The 21,906-nt window shown below is 44.3% G+C and overlaps 1 protein-coding gene across 3 annotated transcripts in view; it reads right to left on the reverse strand.

Annotated features, from left to right (window-relative positions):
• Positions 1-5,735: 5,735 nt before the first annotated feature.
• The window catches only part of XIRP1 (xin actin binding repeat containing 1), a 47,762-nt gene continuing 31,591 nt past the window's right edge, over positions 5,736-21,906 (reverse strand). For 2 of the 3 annotated variants that reach the window (XM_087917011.1, XM_087917012.1), the window contains 3 exons: positions 20,381-20,544; positions 18,239-18,291; positions 5,736-14,587 (listed from right to left, as the gene is read on the reverse strand). In XM_087917011.1, coding sequence (XP_087773137.1) covers positions 7,005-14,585 — 7,581 coding nt within the window. In that variant the 5' untranslated portion in view covers positions 14,586-14,587; positions 18,239-18,291; positions 20,381-20,544 and the 3' untranslated portion in view covers positions 5,736-7,004. The remainder of the gene's footprint in view (positions 14,588-18,238; positions 18,292-20,380; positions 20,545-21,906) is intronic. The other variant, XM_087917013.1, reaches the window with a different exon arrangement.

Consider the following 21,906-nt stretch of genomic DNA (forward strand, 5'->3'; position numbering starts at 1 on the left):
ACAGGAAATCCTCAACTCATTACCTTATTTGTGCCAAGGCTTTGGCCATCAATTGTGATCGTCATATAATGAGTCATTGCATGAACTCGCCCAATTTTATGCAAAAAATTTTTTTTGCAGCAGTTGTTAAGTGAATGCGGGGGTCATAAAGTGACAGTCGCTAAATGAATCCATTATTTGCTATGGGGTGTTTGCCCCCCCACCCAGAAACAGGAAGTAAATGCTGGTTTCCAGAAAAATAATAATAATGTGTGATATAATGTCAATGGGGAAGCCAAATTCACTTAACATCCTTGTTCCTCACTTAACAACTACAGTGATTCACTTAATGACTCTGGCAAGAAAGGTCATAAAAGAGGGAAAATTAACAAATATCCCACTTAATAAGAGAAATTTAGGGTTCAATTGGGATGGTAAGTTGAGGACTTCCTATATAAATGGGGGCCGGTTGCAAAATGCTCAAATCATGGATATGGGGAGAGGAATTTGAACACTGGAACTTTGAATCCGAATTGTAAACCCCCTTTCTAGGGTCTGTCGTAACTTCAAAAAATAGCTAAGAAACGGATTGTAAGTCAAAGACTTTATAGCATTTAGTCATGTTCACCATGTAGGAAAAATCACATTTCACTTATTTTGGCCATGTGTATATACCAGAGATGGTATACAGCTGGTTCTGACCAGTTCTGAAGAACCGGTAGCGGAAATTTTGAGTAGTTTGGAGAACCAGCAAATCCCGCCTCTGACTGGCCCCGCCCCCATCTCTTCTCTGCCTCCCATTGAGTCCCAGTTGATTGGCTGGGTTTTCTTTGGATGCCCTGCACAGGAAAACGGAGCTGGAAAGCAGGTTAGTGGGGTGGGGAGGGAATGTAGATTTTACAGTGTCCTTCCCCTGCCATGCCCACACCAAGACATGCCACGCCCACCAAGCCATGCACACAGAACTGGTAGCAATTTTTTTTGAATCCCACCACTGGTATATAAGTAGTTACTTTATAAATGAGAGCTGCACCCTTAAGGGAATGCTTCATGGGAAATGTAGTTAATACCTCATGTGACATGTAGTTCATGTCATGTGGTCACATCTGCAATCCTGATTGGTCACTGAATTGTTCTCTGGTTGGGCTGGGGGAGTTTTTTGGGCATTCTTACCTGAACCCAGCATCGAAGGGGAGATGTCCTTTGCTATAATGTTATGGGATGGAGACAATCATTTTTTCACCCTAGGGAGGCAACTATTGAGGCAAAGATTGGACATTAGATGAATCTCAACATAACTGTGAGTTGTACTTTGAGGATGCCTAATAAATCCAATAAATTAACTTTGCAGGGAAGCCTTTGTAGTGTTTAACAGCTGTCCCACAGGAGCGTAGGGGCATGAAAGTGAACTACATTTGCCATGAAGTATTCCCTTAAGGGGGGCAGCTCTCATTCCTAAACTATATACTGTCTAACCAGCACAGGCCACCTCACGGAGGGGAATCCACTGGAGAAAGCAATTATGCTTAGAAGAATTAATGGTGCATTTAGTCCTTGACTTACAATAATTTGTTTAGTGACCACTCAAAGTTGCAACAGTACTGAAAAAAAAAGATCTATGCCTGTTTCTCACACTTACAACCCTTGTAGCATCCCCAGGATCATGTGATCAAAATTCAGGTGCTTGGCAACTGGTTCATACTTATGACCGCGGCTGTGTCACATGGCTGAGGTTCTTTTGCAAGAAAAGTCAATGAGGAAGTCAGGTTCACATCACAACCTGTTACTAATTTAACTGCAGTGATTCACTTAAAATCTGTGGCAAGAATGGCTATAAAATGGGGAAAAATTCACTTAACTGTCTTAACAACAGAAAGCTTTGGGCTCAATTGTGATCATAAGTGGAAGACTACCTGTAAAAGGAAAATAGGCTATCAAAGAACATGGTAGCTGGATACCATCAAAACTGACCCCAGCCAGACCATAGAAAAACTCAAAGAAAGCATTGCAAGATTGCAAGATGTGGAAAGACCAGGCCGATCGAATCGCCAAAGAATTGGACCCAATTGAATAGATGATGCCTTATGCCTTTGTAGGGCTGACATCAAGAGGTATTCCCAGGTAAGGACATAAAATTTAGGATAATGGCTGGGACACGACAACTGAAGCTCCTGCTGTTCTTAATGTGCAACCCAATGCACAAAGCATAGCTGGAGCTTTGATCACAGGGTTGCATCAGCACCACGAAATCTGGACCTCCCACAAAGGCAGACCGCCAAATTTCCATGGCTTTCCGTCAAATTTGGACAATTCAAGAGGTTGCAAACGTGGATAATGGATTGTCAGTAGTGTTAGCCAGGGAAGTAGTAAATGCATACGTCGTGATGTTTCTGAGCAGGGACTGGATTGTTCTAAGTCACCTTGGGGCCAGGGGTAGTGAGCAGGGGAAGCTTATTGGGAACAGAAAGAGAAAGTTTGATCGAAAGGTTAAGGCATCAGGTGAGAAACCAGGAGATGGTCAGTTCTAGTCCTGCCTGAGGCATGAAAGCTGGCTTGAGGACTTTGGGCCAATCACCAGGAAACTGGGAGTTTTAGTCCTGCCTTTGGCATCAATGATTTTGGAATAATCAATAGGAGACGGTAAGTTCTAGTCCTGCCTTTGGCCTGAAAGCCGGCTGGATGATTTCAGGACCATCACTAGGTGACAGTAAGTTTTAGTCCCACCTTAGGCATGAAAGCTGGCTGGGTGACTTTTGGCCAGTTGTTCTTTTGCAGCCCAACTCACCTCACCGAATTGTTTTTGGGAAAATAGGAGGAGGCAGGGGTATTATTGTATTTTATAGCCTCATGCTACCTATGGAGTAACAAAGGCAGGATAAACACCCAACAAATAGTTAAACATTGTCAGAAGTAGCTTTATCCTGAGACTTTCTTTTGGTTCTCCAACTTTCTGGAGTTCCAGGCAGAAGAAGATTGGTGAATTCTTCCCCCTAGACCTGGCCCCATTGAAGTGGATGTGAGTCCCATCAAAGGCAATCAAAGGTTCCAGTCTGCTAGCAGATTCCTGCTCCCATAGGAGGCCATCCCCATCTTTTGAGGGCCTGGAGATGTTTGGTTCCCCCCCAGTGCCCCTTTCTTCCTCACGTCTTCTCTCTGATCATGTTCACGGGCTTTTGGGGGAGGGGAAAAAACGCAAATATTATTCAAGTAATCCTTGGCCTACGGAAGTTCATTCAATGATCATTCATAGATGAGACGGCACTGAAAAGTGTGAGTTATGAGTAGGACCATTTTTCACACTTACTGTCATTGGGGTAGCCTCATGGCCATATCATCAAAAAAGCAGACGCTTGGCAACTGACTTGTATTTATGACGGTTGCAGTGTCTCAGGATTATGTGATTCCCTTTTGCGACTTTCTGATAAGCAAAGTCAATGGGGAAGCCAGATTCACTCAACAGCTGTGTTACTGAGTTACAACTGAAGTGTGTCCACTAAAAAATACCTCTTTGGTCTTTTTAGTTGCTAGCAGAAAGGGAGTGGGAGAAAGCAGTGCATTCCTTAAATGCTTCAGATAATCTCCTTGGCAGACCAAACCAGTTGGCGCTCAAGATTATTACTGGAGAACACGATTGATGACTCTTGGCTATGAATGTGTCCCATTGGAGAATATACATCCAGGGGGTGGGGGGAAGATTAGGGTCAAAGGGGAAAGGAAGGATGCATTTTAGTGTCGGCCGCACCCAGCTAACGCTGACATGGTCACTCCTAATAAATCTCTTTTTTTTACTCTGAGAGATATGGCTAGAGACTTATGATTTGAATGAGGGTGGATTTGTTGGAGCCCTGACACAGTGACTCACTTAACAACTGTGACAACAAAGGTTGTAAAATGGGACAAAACTCACTTACTAAATGTCACAACAGAAATTTTGGGTTCAATTGTGGCCATAAGTCAAGGACTAATCAGATATGTGCAGGATATTGCACTCCACTTAGAGGGGATGTTGATTAAAATAGCAATAGCCCTTAGACTTATATAGCATTTCACAGCCCTCTCGAAGCGGTTTACAGAGTCAGCCTATTGCCTCCAACAATCTGGCTCCTCATTTTACCAATCTCGGAGGGACAGAAGGCTGAGTCAACCTTGATCCAGTCAGGATTGAATTGCTGGCAATCGGCAGAGTTATCCTGCCATACTGCATTCTAACCACTGCACCACCAGGTCTCTGCAAAAGCTACGTGTGGCTGGTTTAAGCAAAACACTGCTTAGCGTAAAGTGCCAATACCGTTAAAAATGCTTCTGGTGAAACAGCGCGTGAGCAGATGGTCAAATGTATTTATTATTTATGTATTATTTGTTAAGTAAATTTATATAGCCACCCAACTGACACTTAAATGACTCCGGGAAGCTTACAGCATTTAAAAAACCCACCTGATAATTAAAAAAAACAACCCCATGAATTCAACCCCCATTCTCCTCAGTGGGGTACAACAGTGTGGGAGCCAACCGTACCTCAGGGAGAATGGCATTCCTTAAAGAAGGGGCCACCACCGAGAAGGGTCTTTTTTGTGGTCCTACCAGATGTCCCTCCCTAATCAATAGGACCCATAACATGCCCTGACTTCTCATCCTGGTGGGTAGGTGGATGTAATAGAGCAGAGACAGTCCTTCAAATAGCCTGATAAACTCCAAGTCGTGGAGACTTTAAAGGTAGTAACGGGCTCCTTGTATTGTAGCCAGAATAACGTCATATTAATCCTTCAACTTAATCTTGAGATCAGTGGGGAATATCTCAGGATACAGGAAAAGAAAATGGTTCAATTTTTCTTTTTGATGTTAATTTGCTCTATGGTTCTCATGTACTTTGGTGATCAAAATCACCCCTGTATATAATGTAGTGACTTTAATTTCCTGGAGGAAGATTTACTGTAGGAAACCCTTTATTTTATTTTTACTTTATTTTACTGACCCGTAACATGCCCCGGCATGTGTCTTCATTTGTAAACCAGTGCTTCCCAAAATTTTGACTTCATTACCCCAAACCACTTATCAGAAAGTTTCCTCAAACTTTGAGGACTTGTCATAAGTCCTTTCCTCAGAACTGTCATAAAATTGAATAGTCACCGAATGAAGGGTCATAACCTGAGGACCACCTGTATTATAAAAACACCATAGAATGATCTTTATGTCATTTCAACCATTGGGCCGGTCATAAGTCATTTCTTTCAATGCCATTGTAACTTCAAACAGCAGCTACAGAAATGGTTGTGAGTGAAGGATATATTATAGAAATTATATATTACCTGTATGCTACCTGAATACAGCTCTGTTTCTCCACCTTGGTGACTTTAAGACGGGTGGACTTCAACTTCCAGAATTATCCAGCCATTTATGCTGACTAGAGAGTTCTGGGAATTGAAGTTCACAAGTTGCCAAAGTTGAGAAGTGCTGATCTACAGTAGATGATCGTTGATAACTTTTTATTACCAAATGATAGGAAAAACATGTTTTTCCGAGTACTAAAATTGACATAAAAGAAAAAAAAGGGTTTTTTTTAAAGGGATTAGTACTATAATTGTTGTTTTTGCCATTAATTATTGGGTTTGAAACTTTGAATGGATATACCCAGCCATCTTTTATTTAAGAGCTGGTCTGAACCAACTCATGAAGAGAAAGGAGAATTCAGAGGAATTTGAACCCTTTTAGCCAAAACACAGCAAATAATCAACACAAGAAAAACAACTGCAAACTCGTTTTCAGAAGTCATTTGTTTATCTTCATATGGAGGTTAAAAAAATACCCCACAAGATATCTAAAATGTTCAGTTGAGAATATACAAAAAAGGCATAATAAAATTTTTATAATTGATTTAAACATGGTTGCAAGAGATAAGGGAAGAAATGCCTCTAGAATAAAATACATACTAACAATTGATTAATTACAATCCTAAAATAAAAAAGAGGATAATAAAATCATTATATGTTTAACTGCCTTCCTCACTTGACTAGACAATAATGTTCCCCGTTTTTCATCAGAGGGGACGCAGTGAAGAAAATTCTTAACATTCTGTAATTTCCTCTAATATGTTACTCTTGCTAAATAGTGCTAACAAATCTGCCCAAAGAAAGTGTAATAAAACTAAAAAGGGATAAACTCTTTACTTTCATTTGGGGAATATCCCCCACACTCATTTTGTGATGTATCTCTATCAGAGAAAGCATTTGGGAAGAGAAATCTCCCTAGGTGTACAAAAAAGGAAACAGAGAAAAATAGAAAAATAGCAATAGCAAAATGGCTAATAGCAAAAAGGGCCAGAAAATTAGTGTATTTCTCAAAATGACAGCCGGTTTGGTGTAATATGGAGGCCCGAGACTAGAAACCAGGAAACCATGAATTCTAGTCCCGCCTCAGGCATGAAGTTAGCTGAGTGATCTTGGGCCAGTCACTCTCTCTCAGCCCTGGGGAAAAGGCAATGGCAAACCACTTCCAAAAATGTTGTTGGGGAAAATTCAGTGATTAATCCAGGCAATTGCCAGGAATTGAGATTGACCTAAAGACACATATAAAACAAAAATCAATCTTCAATTTGTCACTCAAATTAGAGGAAATTCTGTCCTTCTGTCGAATACCCTAAGGCAAACATCTTCAGCTGCGATGGATGTTGTTGAAAGACGCCATCTTGTTTCCGTATTTTATTTTGTAGTTTTGGCTTTTTGTTTTCTCTGTGCAACTGGAAACCTGGGTTTCTACTGAACTGAAAGTCATTTTAATCTTCAAGAACCAGCTTTGAAGGAGTATCTTGAACTCATGCCCAACATTAAGACATTATTCAGAGGGCAAAGAGTGTTGGGGTTGTTTTTTTTTGCTCTTCCTTAAAAAAAAAAAAAGAGTAATGGCCACAAGAACAATAAAATTGCTTGTGGGTTTAAGTCCTTTTTAAATCCCAATCGAAGTGGTTGAATGCTGAACGGTCAACATCAAGGATCTTGTTGACCCCAATAGTTCAGCTCAAGGATGTTTGCTTATTTCTTCACTGGCTTAGAGTTGCTAAACGTGACAAAGACCACCCCTGTTTCTTGGTGACCATCATCTGAAGGAAAATTCGCTGGGCTGTTGAGATATCGGCGAAGTATCGGAGAAGCTGTCACTTCGTATCTGGTTGGGCAAGACACCATGTCACAAGTGGAGGAAGTCTGAGTTTCTGATTGTTTGGTGACGGTTGTGGATGATGTGATGATTTTGTTTCCGAATTCATCTACCTCCTCGTACTGCTCAGTCACTGTCCGGGTAGCCCCATAGAGTTTGGATCCGTCGTGGCTCGTTTGCAATTCTAGGATACTTTTCTGTCTCCTGGGATTGGAAGGACTTAGAGCACTTAAAGAAGTCTTGGAGTTGTTATCAGAAGCTCCCTCTTGGGCTGTGTCCTTTCCCTTGGTATCATTACTGTTCTGGTGTTGAGCCAAGTGCCTAGGGCTGCTGAGTTGCTGCTGTTTAATCAAACTTCCTCCTGTCTTAATTTGGATCACCTCCTGATGTCCTTCATCAAGAGTCCTGCCGTAGCCATCGGACCTCACTGGTTTACTCGGCAAGGAGCCGAAAAGATCTGGCGATAAGGCCTCTCTTTCGTTGGCCACTTCCATAGGGTGGGGTGAAACTAAAGGCGCAACCTGGGGTGACTCTGTATTTTTCCGTGCAGCAGATTGAATGGAGATGTAGGATGGAGAAGAAGGAGAACCTGACCGAGGCTGAATCACATGTGGGACTTCTAGGGACAGTTTGGGTACCTTGTGCTGGTCAGCCATCTTGTCTTCTTCCCATGATGGATTTTGTGTCCCTTTTACTTGTTTGGCTTTGCTGGATATAATACTGATTTTCCGTATGTTGTTCCCCACTGGAAGACTTTGAGAACTCCCAAGCGATTCCTTTAGAAGACCTGAAAGTCCAGCGATGTCTGATTCAGACTTGAGGCTAGAAATGGAGTACAGAGCTTTCTTAATGGCGTCTTCAATATCCAGAAGTCTACTGATGGTTTGCTCCTTCAGATGAACAATCTCAGCACTGGCTCTCTCCAGATCTTCGAATGCTAACTCCACCGATGAGACGCTCTCTGAATCTTCTTTAAGTTCCTTCAGCTGCTCAGCTTTCTCTACTTTGGGCTGTTTTGTCTGCTGAGCCTTTTCATCTCCCACCCAATCAGCCACATTCTCAAAGAGATTTCTCAAGGCTTTGACATCCACCTTTGAGGTCTCCTCTTCAAACTCCTTCACTTGGGTTAAGATTTCTTCGAGAGCCTCCTGTTTCCGTAAGTTTTCAAATATCTCCATGGCTTCCTTGACGTTTCCTTTCATGATCTCCTCTTTGTGGACGGATAATCTCTTGCGACGTTCTTCTTCAGTTTCTTTGCCAACCTTTTCCCTCATGACCACCCCAAGATTTCTCTTCTCTGTATCGCAGTCATTCTTCGTTTCTGGGTCTCTTGAAGCATCCCTGTTGGCATTCGGATGTCCTGTAAAAACCTGTCTGGCTTCTAAGTCAGAAGACCCCAAAAGAGCAGATGCCGGCCTGTCTGCCTGTGATTCCATGCTTGTTCTTTCTGACTTTGATGATGTGACATGTGTCATGACAGTACCTTTCCTCAGGACATTGGCGTGGCATTTTGCAGACAAATATGGCTTCCTCTCAACTTCTAGATTAGGAAGATTCATTTGGCATTCAAAAGGTGTGAGAGAATCTTGCTTCTCCAGTAAAGAACATCTCTTTCCTTCTTGGGGTATTTCCTGGAATCCTTGAAGGTCCTTGGATAGATGACTTTTTCCTCCTTCTGGACTATCCAACCCAGTTTTTATTGTCTCTGACGAAGAGCTGTGGCCAATCAAGTTCACTCTGGCCCTCTCCTCTTTCCTTGCCTTAGATTTCTCTTCTTTGTCCTGCAGAGGCAATTTGATGATACCTTTTCTTGATTTCTTCTCAACAGTGATGTCCTCAACGTCAGTCACTTTGGGCAAAGGACACCTAGCTGAATCCTCTCTACATCCCAGATGCCCCCAAATCTCAGCTCCGCATGCTTGGTTCCTCGTAGGCGAAGGGTTTGGCTTGTCCTGTTCAATCAAGGTGGGGGACTTGGAAGGAGAAGGAAGTGGAGGTGCTTTTCCTGGTTGTCCTCTGTTGACACCAGCAGGATGGGGGAATCCCTCCTTCAAAAGGAACTCTGGTTTGGGGGGAATAACGGGCCTTTTCCTTGGTGAGGCGACCCCATCAGGTTTGGGTGGCAGCTGTGGCTTCTCTGAAGGTCTCTGGTGACCTGCTTTGGTTGGGGAAGACAAGGGGGTTTTGAGGTCACATGGCTGCGTGGAAGGGGAACAGCACCGAACTTCAGCCTGTCTTGGTTGGGATGAGGCTGTGTGGACATCAGGCCTCAACAATGAAGCTGGAGGAAGAGGAGGAGGAGGAGGAGGAGGAAGAAAGTCATTAACATCTAGTGAGTCTGCAGATGCCACTACTACAGTAACTGCCTGGTCACTAACACACTTAACCTCCTGCCTCTTTTTACCCATGGGATGTGACTGCCCTGCATTTCTGTATATCATGGCTGCTTTAAAGTCGCCTTGGGACACATTAACGTTAGACTTCTCCAGAGACGCGAGCGCGGCTTTTAAGTTGCCGCGGACCACGTCCTCTTTCTCGACTTGTCTCTGCTCAGTTGCAGCACTCTGCAGGGCTCTGATAGCTGTCTTTACATCCCCTCTGATTATAACATCTTGCTCGCGTTCTTCAGGAATGGAGCGCTCTTGGTAGTCCGATTCAAGGAATGGATTTACACAGGACTTCATGGGCTTGGCTGTGTAAAGGCCGTCCTTAATACTAAGATCTGTCCTAGGTAACACTTGGCCAGCTTGGTGGGTTACAAAAGGCTGTGTCCCTCCCTGTCTTTCCTCAGAGTCACTGACCTTTAGGGGCAAGGATGCCGGGCTCTTCTGAGACAGAGTGACACCAGGTTCCAACACCTCTTGCCTTCTAGAAGAGGGCACTTCGCAACTTGGCTGTCGCTTGCTGGCCTCACAGCCTTCTTTGGGCATTGTGCTTTGCACTGTTGCATCGCAAGGTTGGGTGCCGCACAGTTGCATGTTGTCAGTCATCCTCTGCAGCTTACTCTGCACTTGCTGCTGCAGAGTTTTGGCTTCTGCTGTGGCTTTCCTTAGACTGTGCATTGCAGCTTGAAGATCGCTCCCAGGAACCTGCGTGGGGGATTGAGCTGTTGTTGAGTTGATTTCTCCTGCCTTAAAGCTGTGGAGAACTTCAACCATCTTCTGATCTGCCGCTAGCATGGATGTTCTTTCCTTTCCACCTTCCAGAATCATTTGTTGACCTGGTGTTCTTTGGCTACTATTTTGGGCTCCTTCCACCACCTGAAAGGGCAATGTGACAGGTGGAGGAACTATGCGTTCTTTGGAGGACGATGGGGTCCCACATTGTACCAAATGAAAGGGGGTACAACTTTGATGATTTGCATGGGGGACTTCTTTTTCTGACACTCCTTCTTTGGTCTTCCACAAGAATGCTTGCTCAGAGCAGTCAGGATTCCCTTGGATCACATCTGCCATCCTCACAACTTCCTCGCTCTGCACCATGGTTGGTGCCGTGACCTCTTGCCTGATTTTTGGCGGTTCTTCTTTCGCTTGTGTAGAAACTAGCAATTCTATCTCTGACTCCCTCTGGAGGTTCTTTAAGTAGTCAAGATCTCCCTTCTCAATGCAACGTGTATACAATTGGACATTCCCTTTCTCGTTGTCCTCTGGTCTGATGGTTGATGTGGTTCTTTGCTCTCGTGAGGAGGTGAGAAGATTCCCGATCACCGACTTCACATCGCCTTTCACAAAGGTATGCTGTTCAGCCACCCACTGGCGTAGAGAATAAATAATCACCTTTGCTGAGCCTATGTCTGTCTCCTGCATAACTATTCCTTTCTTAACTGAGATCTCTTGGCTAAGAAGTTCTTGAAGAGTCCTTGCCATGTTGTTCCTCATTTCCTCTTTGCTCTTCTCAGCTTTGTCAGTGTCCAACAGCTGTATGGGATTAATTTTGATACCACCATTCTCCTCTTCTCGCACTAGCAACCCACAGGCCTCCACATTACTGTTCTGAAGGAGTTGCAACAAGACCATTTGCAAATTGTCTTCCACAACCTTTTCCTTTTGAACTTTGGGGGTTTCCTGGTTATTAAAGTGGTATGCCGCCATCTTGATGCCCTCAGTGTGACTGGCTTCAATAAGGGTGCCGTTCTTTTGGATCAACTGATGGAAGAATAACAGTTCCAAAGTATCTGATAGCGTCCTCTCCTTCGCCTCTGTTTCTCTAGGGCTGAATTTGTCCAGAGGAGTACTTTCAAACAACCATGTAGTGCTTTTTACACAAGCCCGAGGAATTCCTTTCAGGGACTCTGTGCTTGTTGAAGCCTCTGTGTCTTTGAGAGTGTCCATCGGTTGAGTCTCAAAGAGCCAAGTGCAGCGTTTGACATCCCCTTTATGGATATCTTCTCTCTGGACTGTGGTCAAGCTACAGGCACCTTCAGAGTCTCCTTTCAAGGAATCCATGGGTTGATTTTCAAAAAGCCAGGTCGATGTCCTTACATCTCCTTGCTGGACATCACTGAGGCTAACCATCCTCACGTACTTCTTTTGGCCGAGTTGTTCTGACTCAAAAAGTTGCTTGTTAGATTGGACATCCCCCTTCTGTAGATCCTCAACTGTCTTCAAGGGAGGCCTCTTTTCTTCAGCAATGGAACCAAGAGGCTCTGTTTCAAATCTCCACCTGGCTGATTGGACATCTCCCTTCTTGAAATCTTCTTGCGTTACAGCTCGGATCACAAAGACCTCGTCATCTTTCTTGATTTCATCCAACGGTTTCGTTTCAAATTGCCACCGGGCACCTTTCACATCCCCCTTTATGACTTCTTCCTTCTTCACCGAGGTCACTTCATGGTATCCCCCATCTTTGTCCTGAATGGCGTAGAGGGGCTGAGTCTCAAACAGCATCATGCAAGATTTGACGTTAGTTTCTCCCGATGTTTCTTCGTGGGCTTTTTGGGTTTGCGTCTCGTTCTCTTTTTCGTGGATCTGATCCAGAGAGAAGGTTTCGAAAATGAATCTTTTGCCCTCAACATCTCCGCCTTGAATGTCCTTTTCCAGAGTTGTCTCTTGGAGACTCTCGGCACGGCTCTTCAAGGTGTCCATGGGGCAGTTTTCAAAGATCCAAGTGAATTTGGGCACGGCGCCAGGCTCAATGTTTCCATCTACTGGGATTTCTTTCACGACTGTGCTTGATTTAGCTGCTGTATCCAAAGGCATGGCTTCAAAGAACTCTTTAACTCTGGATACTTCTCCAGACCGTATCTCCACCCGGCTGGAGCACCGGATCATTTTCTGGCTGTTTTCAGGGATATGACTGGACAGAGGTTCCATTTCAAAAAGGTGCCGGACAGTTTTCACATTGACCCCTTGTAATTCTTCCTGGCTGAAGGACTTTCTGACTTGTAAGTGTTGTTCTTCTTGACCTCTCAGGGTATCCAAAGGTTGAGTTTCAAACATCCATGTATATGACTTGACATCAGCTTGAGGCACAGGGACTTCTTGGTCCTCCTTCATCTCACCTTTTTCACACAGGGCGTCCATTGGCTGTGTCTCAAACAACCAGAGGCAAGTCTTTACATCTCCTCCTTGAGAAGCTTCCCTTTTTTCAGAAATGCTCTGCTCTTCTTGGTTGACTTGGCTGTGGATGACATCAGTGGGTTGGGTTTCAAAGAGCCACTTGGCTGTCTGGACGTCTCCAGACATTATCTCCTGCTTAGTGATGCCCTTGATCACATCCACTTTTTGGATGCTCCCATCAAACTCATCTAAAGGTTTGGTTTCAAACATCCATTTGTAGTTCTTCACACCTCCACTGGTCACTTCCTCATCTCTACTCACAGATGTGACCCGGTGGAAGTGGCCAAAGCAGTCCTTAATGGCATATAAAGGTGTTGTTTCCAACAGGAGCTGGTTGCTTTTCACCTGCTCAGAAGGGATGTCTTCTTCTCCATTGGTGACCTCCTCAGTGCTGACTTGCCTGATGCTATCTAGAGGAAGGGTCTCAAAGAGGCTCTTGAATGCTTTCACATCCCCTTTCTCTACCTCTTGGACAGGTGCAGAAGAGAAACCTTCAGCTGGAGATTTTGAGATGCTTCCAAAAGGGCAGGTCTCAAAGAGATGCTTTGTTTGCTTCACAGCTCCTTTCTCGTCTTTTGAAAGCTCCACTCTCTTTAAATGCCCAACTTCAAAATGATCCCTCAGGGTTTCCATAGGCTGGGTTTCAAATAACCATAGAGTTGATTTCACGTCCCCTTTGACAACTTCTTCCTTAGCTGGAGGGCTGTTGGAGGATTCACCTTTCAGGCTGTCAAGAGGTTGAGTCTCAAAAAGTAGGCACTGTTTGCCGACATCAGCTCCCTGAATAAGGTCTGGAGAAGCCTTGAAATCTTCTTCGGACACCGTGAGTTCCTTTATGGCATCTAGAGGTTGAGTTTCAAACACCCATTTTGTTCCACTGACATTTCCCTTGGCAGCTTCCTCTAAAGATATTCCACGAATAACCTGAACTTTGGAAGTATCCTTGTTGATGGTGTCCAACGGCTGGGTCTCAAAGAGCCACCGAGCCGTCTTCACAGCGTTGGTTTGTGTTTCTTCTCTGCAGATGGACTTGATCTCATGAATGCTTCCCGTTTTATCCTGGAGAGCACAGACGGGTTCCGTCTGGAAAAGCTTGATGGTTTTTTTGACGCCTCCTTTGAGTTCCTGGATTTCTGACTTCAGCTGTAGGATGTTCTCCTCCTCCACAGAGTTGCAGTGGCCCAAAGCTTCTAACGAATGAGTTTCAAAGAGTTGGGCTGCTCCTTTCACATCTCCTCTCTCAACTGGTTCTTTCAAGAGTGCTTCTTGCACATCTACTTCATCCAAGTACATCTTGTTTAAAGAGTCTAAAGGTTGAGTTTCAAATAACCACCGAGCTGTATGTACGTCTCCTTTTGATTCTTGTAGCTCCGATGCTTTGGCTGAAGTGAGCGTCCCGTCTGCCTGAGAAGGTTGGCTTTCAAACTTCATGGACCTGTTCTTTACATCTCCACTTGGGATGACTTCCTCCTCAGACAGCTTTTTAGCAGCTTGGCGTTCCCCAATGGAGTCCAGGGACCAGTTCTCAAAGATCCAACGCATGGACTGAACTTCACCTGGAACCACCGCGTCCTGAGTCGCCATGACCGCTGGCTCATTGGGGTCATCTGGACTCAACATTTCTGCCAGGTCTTCTGACACAGCCTCTTCCAGGTTTTTTCTTAGCTCAGGATGCATGTGGCGGTAAAGCCTTTTCAACTCGTTCACTTGGCGTTGCTGGTAGAACTTGGAGAAGGATTCTTTAGGTGGAGGTAAAGGCAGAGAACTGGAATCCTGTGTCACGGGTGCAGCAGGAGAGTCCTGGAGGTGAGGAAGAGGAGGAAGAGGAGGTGGTGGTAGATCTTCCACTGCTTTCTTCACATCCTCACTGGAAGTCCATTCACTCTGAGCGTCTGCCATCTCTAAGGAAACAGGGTTTTCAGCATCAGTATTAGGCTACCATCAACCATCCTGTTAGTGTGAAACTCCAAATTCATGCAACAGGTTGGGTTCATATTGAAACGAGGTATCTTCATTCCAGACTTCACACATGCAGCAGGTTGGGTTAATATTGAAAAGAGGTATCTTCATTCCAGACTTCACACACTCACACACACACACCCACACACACCCCGCATCCCACACCACTGAGAATTCTACCACCAATACTACAGTAATCCTTGACTTGCAACCACAATGGAGCCTAACATTTCAGTTGTAAGTCATTTCAGTTATAAGTCGAGGCACCACTTGACTGGAGTTGGTATTATGATTGTCATAAAGCAAGCCACCATGGTCGTTAAGTGAATCACATGGTTGTTAAGTGAATCCTGCATATCCAATGTATGTTTTTTGGGCATTTTTTTGCTGGAAAACACAATTGTAAATTGGGGTTGCGTGGCTGCAACTGGTCATAAAAGAGATCTGGTGGCCCAGTACCCAAAATGCAATCCCATGGCTACAGGTATATCAGCCGTAACTTTGAGGATGGGTAGCTAGAAGCTTTTTGAAATACCTTTTAATTTTGAATAATCATTAAGCAACTGGCCACTAAGTGAAGACTACCTGTACTATGTGAATAAGTGGGGTAAAAAGGTGTCTAACTTGACACCAAAGGACAGCCAAAGTGGTACTCTGGTGTTTAATGCCTTATTCAGACATTCCAGAATGTAACGAGGGTCATGTAACCTGGTTGGCATGAGGTCTGGGTAGCAGGGATAGAGGTGGAAAGGAGCAGTCCACAACTACTTGCATTTGGACATTGGACATCTGTTCCTTGTGAATGTACATCTCCACTTTCTCAGGAATCTTTTTTGCTACGGGCTCAGGTATCCCCTATCCTAGCTCTATTAATGCTATGCGATAGCTGAAGAAACAGATTTTATTGTATTCCGTGAGTAAAGCTAGCCAGCCTTTTGCAAGCTATAGATCTGGCTCACGCCGAAGCATTACACCCGAAAGTCAAGAGACTGATGCCCCTGTATCAGTCCTTTGACATTATTTATTGGGCTCCTCTAGCGAGCTCACCTGAAAAGAAGAATTAAGAGTGACATAATAACAATCTTTGAATATTTGAGAGGCTGCCGCACAGAAGAATGAGTGAACCTATTCTCCAAAGGCAAGGCGGAAACTAGTCAAGGAGAGATCCAACCTAGAAATTAGGAGGAACTTCCTGGCTGTGAGAACAGTTAACAAGTGGAATGGCTTTTGCCTTCAGAAGTCTGGAGGTTTTTAAGAAGACTGAAAAGCCATTTGCCTAGAATGGTAAAAGGACCCCTGCTTCAACAGGGGTCCGGCTAGAAGATTTTAAAGACCCCTTCCTACTCTATTATCCTGTTATTCTTGCATGTTTGAAAGTTGATGATCATTTTCATTTTTTTCATTACTTGGGAAAACCGACAAATAAGAATGTGAAGCAGCTCCAAAGATTAGAAGTCTTCCAAAACCATCCCTTATATTTCAACCAATTGTGTTAAAACGATTGATGGATTCATTGAGACCCAATAAATCAACACCAAGAAAATCTTGTTTGGAAAGAATCACTTAGGCATCCTATTCCTTCAATGGTTTCAGCTGGAGAGTCGGAATTTCAGTAATATTTGAGGGGTTCCTACAAAGATGAAGGGGGGTGTCAAACCATTTTCCAAAGCATCCAAAGGCAAGACGAGAAGCAATGGATGGAAACTAAACAAGGAGAGAAGCAACCCAGAATTAAGGAGAAATTTCTTGACGGGGAGAGCAATCAACCGATGGAATGGATTGCCTTCGTAAGTTGTCACTGGAGGCTTTCAAAAAGAGACTGGAATGGTATAGTCTCCTGCTTGAGCAAGGGGTTGGACTAGAAGACCTCCAAGGTCCCTTCAAACTCTATTATTTTGTGTTCTATGCAGGGATGGGCTTCAGAAACGTTAGCAACGGGTTCTCTGTCCAGTTGCTGGGTGGGCGTGGCCATGGTGGGTGTGGCCTAGTTGGCCTCCTGTACCAACAGCGAAGGGGGTGTGCGATTTTGCCCTCCCCGGGCTCCAGAGGCTTTCCTTGAGCCTCTGGTAGGGCAAAAATGGCCTCCCCAAACTCTGGAGGCTGCCTGGAAGCCAGGAACAGGCCCATTTCTGGCCTTCGGGGAGACCCGTTTTTCGCCCTCCCCGAATCTCTGCGTGCGCCCTGCACTTCACCTGTATCCAAACCAGGCCGTGTGGGGATTCCTGCGAGAGAAGGGGGTGGGTGGGTGGGGCCAGCCAAGAGGGGAATTTGGGGGTCCTTCCAAACTGCACAGAATCTTAGCTAGGGGCTCTCCCGAAGCCCTGTGAACCCTCAGCAGCCTAGCCCTGGTTCTATGCTTGTTGAAGTAATTATTATTGAAAGAATTATATATTGGAGCTTAGGGGTCTGTGTGGTGCCATGGTTTTCATATAGGTAGCCCTGGACTTATGATAGTCCTAAACTTACGACGAATCACTTATTGACCGACTGAAGTTCTGACATGTGGGAGACGTACAACCTGGATTTGAAGTTCTGATGGTCCAATTCCTCCCCCTTCTCTGCAATGGAGTCCCTTTGATGGATATTTGCAACTGAACCACAGCCACAGGAAGTGGACGTGGTTAGAAGTGTGGACTTCAACTCCCATGACTGGCTGGGGAATTCTGGGAGTTGAAGTCTGTACACCTGAAAGCTGCCAAGGTTGAAAACGGGATGATTTTTCCATTTCCCTATTTAGTCTACAGCTCTGTGGTTTCCTGGTGCACGCTTCACTTACCATAGTTCACTTAGTGAGTGTTCACAGTTACGACGACACTGAGAAAGGTGACTTATGATAGTTTTCCACACTTAGAGCCATTGCAGCATCCCTGTGGTCATTGGATCAAAATCCCCCTGACTCGTTTATGACGGTTGCAATGTCCCAGTTCATGGGAATCCCCTTTGCAAATTTTGCACAAACAAGGTCAATGGGAAGCCAGATTCACTTAACAACCTTGTGATTAACTTCACCGCAGTGATTCACTTAACAACGGTGGTGGGAAAGGGTGTAAAATTGGGCAAAATTCACCTAACAACTATCTTACTTGGCAACAACAAAAAATTGGACTCAATTGTGGTCATAAGTTGAGGACTACCTGTATCTTTCATGCAGCTATTAATGGGCCTGATCCTCTTTAGCCTCATAACCCAAAGGAGGTAAGAGATGCTGGCTTCTATAGCAGGCAAAACTACAGAAAGAAGGAAGGATACAATGGAGGAAAATAGCTGGATTCCTTGCTCTCGGGATCTGATGAGTTGTGAATGACTTACATAATGTACAGAATCAAAGAGATCCCTGAATTAAAACACATGAATCCAAATCCTATCTCCTACACATTTTTAACACGGTGAGTTTTTCAGTTATATGCATGGACATGTATTTTTTCTTTTAATAAGCAAGAAACTAACATATGAGTAAGCTAGAAGAAGAAGAAACTAGTTTTGTGTTAGTGGAGTTCCAAAAACATGATTATTTTGCACGTCCTGAATCACACAACTGCAGGCAGTTAACTGCAGAAAGTGGGTTAGTCAACCATAGTCTAAGAATTTCCTACCTTCTTGCTTAGTGGTTATCAAGAGTATTATAAGGAATCTGCTGTATGAAATTCTGAATAGAATATAGAAAAACAAAAAAATAGTTTAGGTGGTGCATGATTTATATACAGGTAGCGTATGATATAAATTTAGCAACAACTAACTTTCTTTCTTTCTTCCTTCCTTCCTTCCTTCCTTCCTTCCTTCCTTCCTTCCTTCCTTCCTTCCTTCCTTCCTTCCTTCCTTCTTTCTTTCTTTCTTTCTTTCTTTCTTTCTTTCTTTCTTTCTTTCTTTCTTTCTTTCTTCAAACATTTGGCAACTGATTCACATTTATGACGGTTACAGTATCCTGGGGTCCTGTGAACCCCTTTTGCAACCTTCTGACAAGCACAGACAATGATGGGGAAACTAGATTTATTTAACAACTGGATTACTAGCTGAATAATTGCAGTGATTTACTTAACAACTGTGGCAAGAAAGGCTGTACAAGGGGAGGTTACTTAATGTAACTTACTTGTTTAGCAATGGAAATTTGGGGCTCAATGGTGGCCATAAGTTGAGGACTGCCTATATTTGCTTGTTCGTTAGGAGGCAGACTCACTTTCCCCTTATGCCAAACCATAATGTAAACCCATTGCATCCGGTTCACTTTTCTGTGGTGTCCCTCTGATTGCAGAGTTCGTCAATCTTTGCCATGTTAAGATATGCGGACTTCCAGAACACAACAGGCAACATTACTGGCTGGGATATTCTGGGAGTTGAAGTCCGCACATCTTAACATGGCTAAGACTGGCGAACTCTGCTTTGCTGGGTCCTTCATTCTCCTCCCCAGCCTAGGAGGGATTCAATCTTAAGTGGTCATTCGTTGGATCGACATTAGAGTGGCATTTTCTTCCTTTTTTCCGTCACCAAGAAAAACACAGCATCAAAGTACATAAAATCTTTCGGTTTTATGATCACCCATTAACTTGGAAAAAAAGTCGGGTTAAAAAGGCAAAGAAAATAACAATGGGGTCGTAACAATGTAGTTTTTGTGTCAAATCAAGGAAAGCATCCGTTCAGTCACTAAGAAATGAGTAAATGTCATAATAAATTTCAGGCTGCAGAATTAAATGAATTGTAACTGGGTATCAAGGAACCGATGGAGGTTACAGATCTCTAAGGGAGAATCTGTATTCATTCCCTTCCTCCCTCCCTCTTTCTTTCTTTCTTTCTTTCTTTCTTTCTTTCTTTCTTTCTTTCTTTCTTTCTTTCTTTCTTTCTTTCTTTCCTTCCTTCCTTCCTTCCTTCCTTCCTTCCTTCCTTCCTTCCTTCCTCTCTCCCTCCCTCCCTTCTTCCTTCCTTCCTTCCTTCCTTCCTTCCTTCCTTCCTTCCTTCCTTCTTCTTCTTCTCTCTCTCCCTCCCTCCCTCCCTCCCTCCCTCCTTCCTTCCTTCCTTCCTCCCTCCCTCCCTCCCTTCCTTCCTCTCTCCCTCCCTTCTTCCTTCCTTCCTTCCTTCCTTCCTTCCTTCCTTCTTCTCTCTCTCTCTCTCCCCTTCCTTCTTTCCTTCTTTTTTAGTTACTTACTTATTTACTTACTATAGTTGCTAATCTCAACCAAACGACTCTGGGTGGCTTACAAATCTAATAACCCATCTGATTGTCAGCATAATTTCTGGCAAATTTGCTGGTTATAACAAGAGTTCCTTTGGGCAGTAACATACAGCATCACCCATTCGTAGTAAATTTCATTTTTCCTGACTCGAGTCTTTGGAGATTCATATCCCATGTTTCTCAGCCACTATGGCAAGGAACTATGGGCGGTGAAATCTACCAATTGAAAGCTGGTATAGATAGATCTGCCTCTAAAACCCTTCTTCATGCATTTGGATGGCAGCCGAACCCAGGATTTCTATTTTTTTGCACTTTGGAGTTTGCAAATTTTTACAGGCCTCCTTTGCCCATTCCTGCTTCCCCTAACATTCAGATGCATGGGACACTTTTATATGGAGCTGGTTGCCCGAGGGGCAGTTTTGCCGTGAAAATGCATCACGGCACTGAAAAGTTTTTTTTTTTTAAAGGTCTTTTCCATCCGAATGAATGAACATTTGCTGGAGAAAGGCATTGCTAAAATAGTTCTAGAGAGACAGAAACACGGCAGAAATGCAAAGCATGGGGAACTCACCCACTCTGTCCGACGGTCGGTGGAACGAACAGCAGCAGCTGCTACCCGGGAAAGATAGAGAGCCGATCGTTCCTTGACGGAGAGAGATGGAGAGAATCTCCCTCCTTGAAGAGGCGTGAGCCTTCTGTTATCAGATGCAGCTAAAACTCCTGGGAATTTTTCATCTGAAAAAGGAAAAGAGGGAGAGTCCAAAAATTAAGAGAGGCGTTTCAGGGCGCCAGCATCAGTAGATCAAGGTTTATTCCTGGGTGGTTTAGGACAGCTTTAAGACGTTCAGTTCCGGGTCAGGCTGGAGGACAGAGATTCTGGCAGGACGAGGAAAAGATGTTGGACTCGCACTGCCCCAGCTCAAGTTTATCATTAGATGTGGAGCTGCTTGGAGAACTTTAGGCCAGTGCTTCTCTGCCTGACCAACCTACATCAAAGCACTGATGATGTTACCTAGTTGGGTAATGAAACATCTGCAAGGAAACCATGTGAGTTCTAGTCCCACCTTAGCCATGAAAGCCACCTGGGTGGTCTTGGGCCAGTTGCTCTCTTTCACCACCACCCCAGCCCAGCAAGTAAGACCAGAATTATGGTTGTTAAGTAGCGCTGGACATTTAAGCAGGTCATCAGGTGACCCCGAGTGATTTTATAACCTTTAGTGCAACAGTTGTTAAGTAAACGCTGCATTAAGTGATTCCATTGTTTGCCATGGGCCTTTTTGGGTGGAAACCAGAAATAAACGTTTGTTTTTCCACAAACAAACATTGGAAATCGTGGTCACATGACTGTGAGATGCTAAAAATCAGTAGAATGGTTTGCCTCCAGAAATTGTGGGTGCTCCATCCCTGGAGGTTTTTAAGAAGAGAGTGGACAGCCACTTGTCTGGAATGGTATAGGGTCTCCTGTTTGAGCAGTGGGTTGGACTAGAAGACCTCAAAGGTCCCTTCCAACTCTTCTGTTATGAACAGCCACGAGTGCCAGCCAGTTTCCAAGCATCCAACTTCAGGGGAAGGAGCTGGCCTACAGAACTTCAAAACCAAGTCATCTGTAGCTTTTTGGGTGGGATGTCTCAAAGGGTGGGATTCTACCGGTTCAGACTGGTTCTATAGAACCGGTTGTTACGATCCTGCACAGTTAGGAGAAGCAGCCAATTGTGGCCCTGACTGGCCCCGCCCCTCTCTGCCTGCCCCCCTCTCCGCCCAATCAGTCCTTATTGGGCATGTGTGACATCGCACACATGCCTGACAGTGCTGACTGCATTCTTCCCCGCCCAGTCACTCCTTAAGATATTTCTTTTTTTTTCTCTCCCGATGATCAGCTGTTCCGATGATCAGCTGTCCTGGGATCACCCTTGCTGTCTTACTGCTTCACCTGAGGCAGTAATGTTGAAAAAAAAAAAAGGAGCGTGAAGGGGAGGTGCTGCAAAAAAAAGGAGCCACACCCACCCAGTCACATGGCCACGCCCACCTAGCCACACCCACCTAGCCATGCCCACAGAACCAGTTGTAAAAATATTGCGTGGGTGTCTCTCATAAGTC

Source organism: Pseudonaja textilis, chromosome Z (genome assembly GCF_049901715.1).
Source record: "Pseudonaja textilis isolate UNSWEBS1 chromosome Z, rPseTex1.2, whole genome shotgun sequence".
Classification (NCBI taxonomy): Eukaryota; Metazoa; Chordata; class Lepidosauria; order Squamata; family Elapidae; genus Pseudonaja; species Pseudonaja textilis.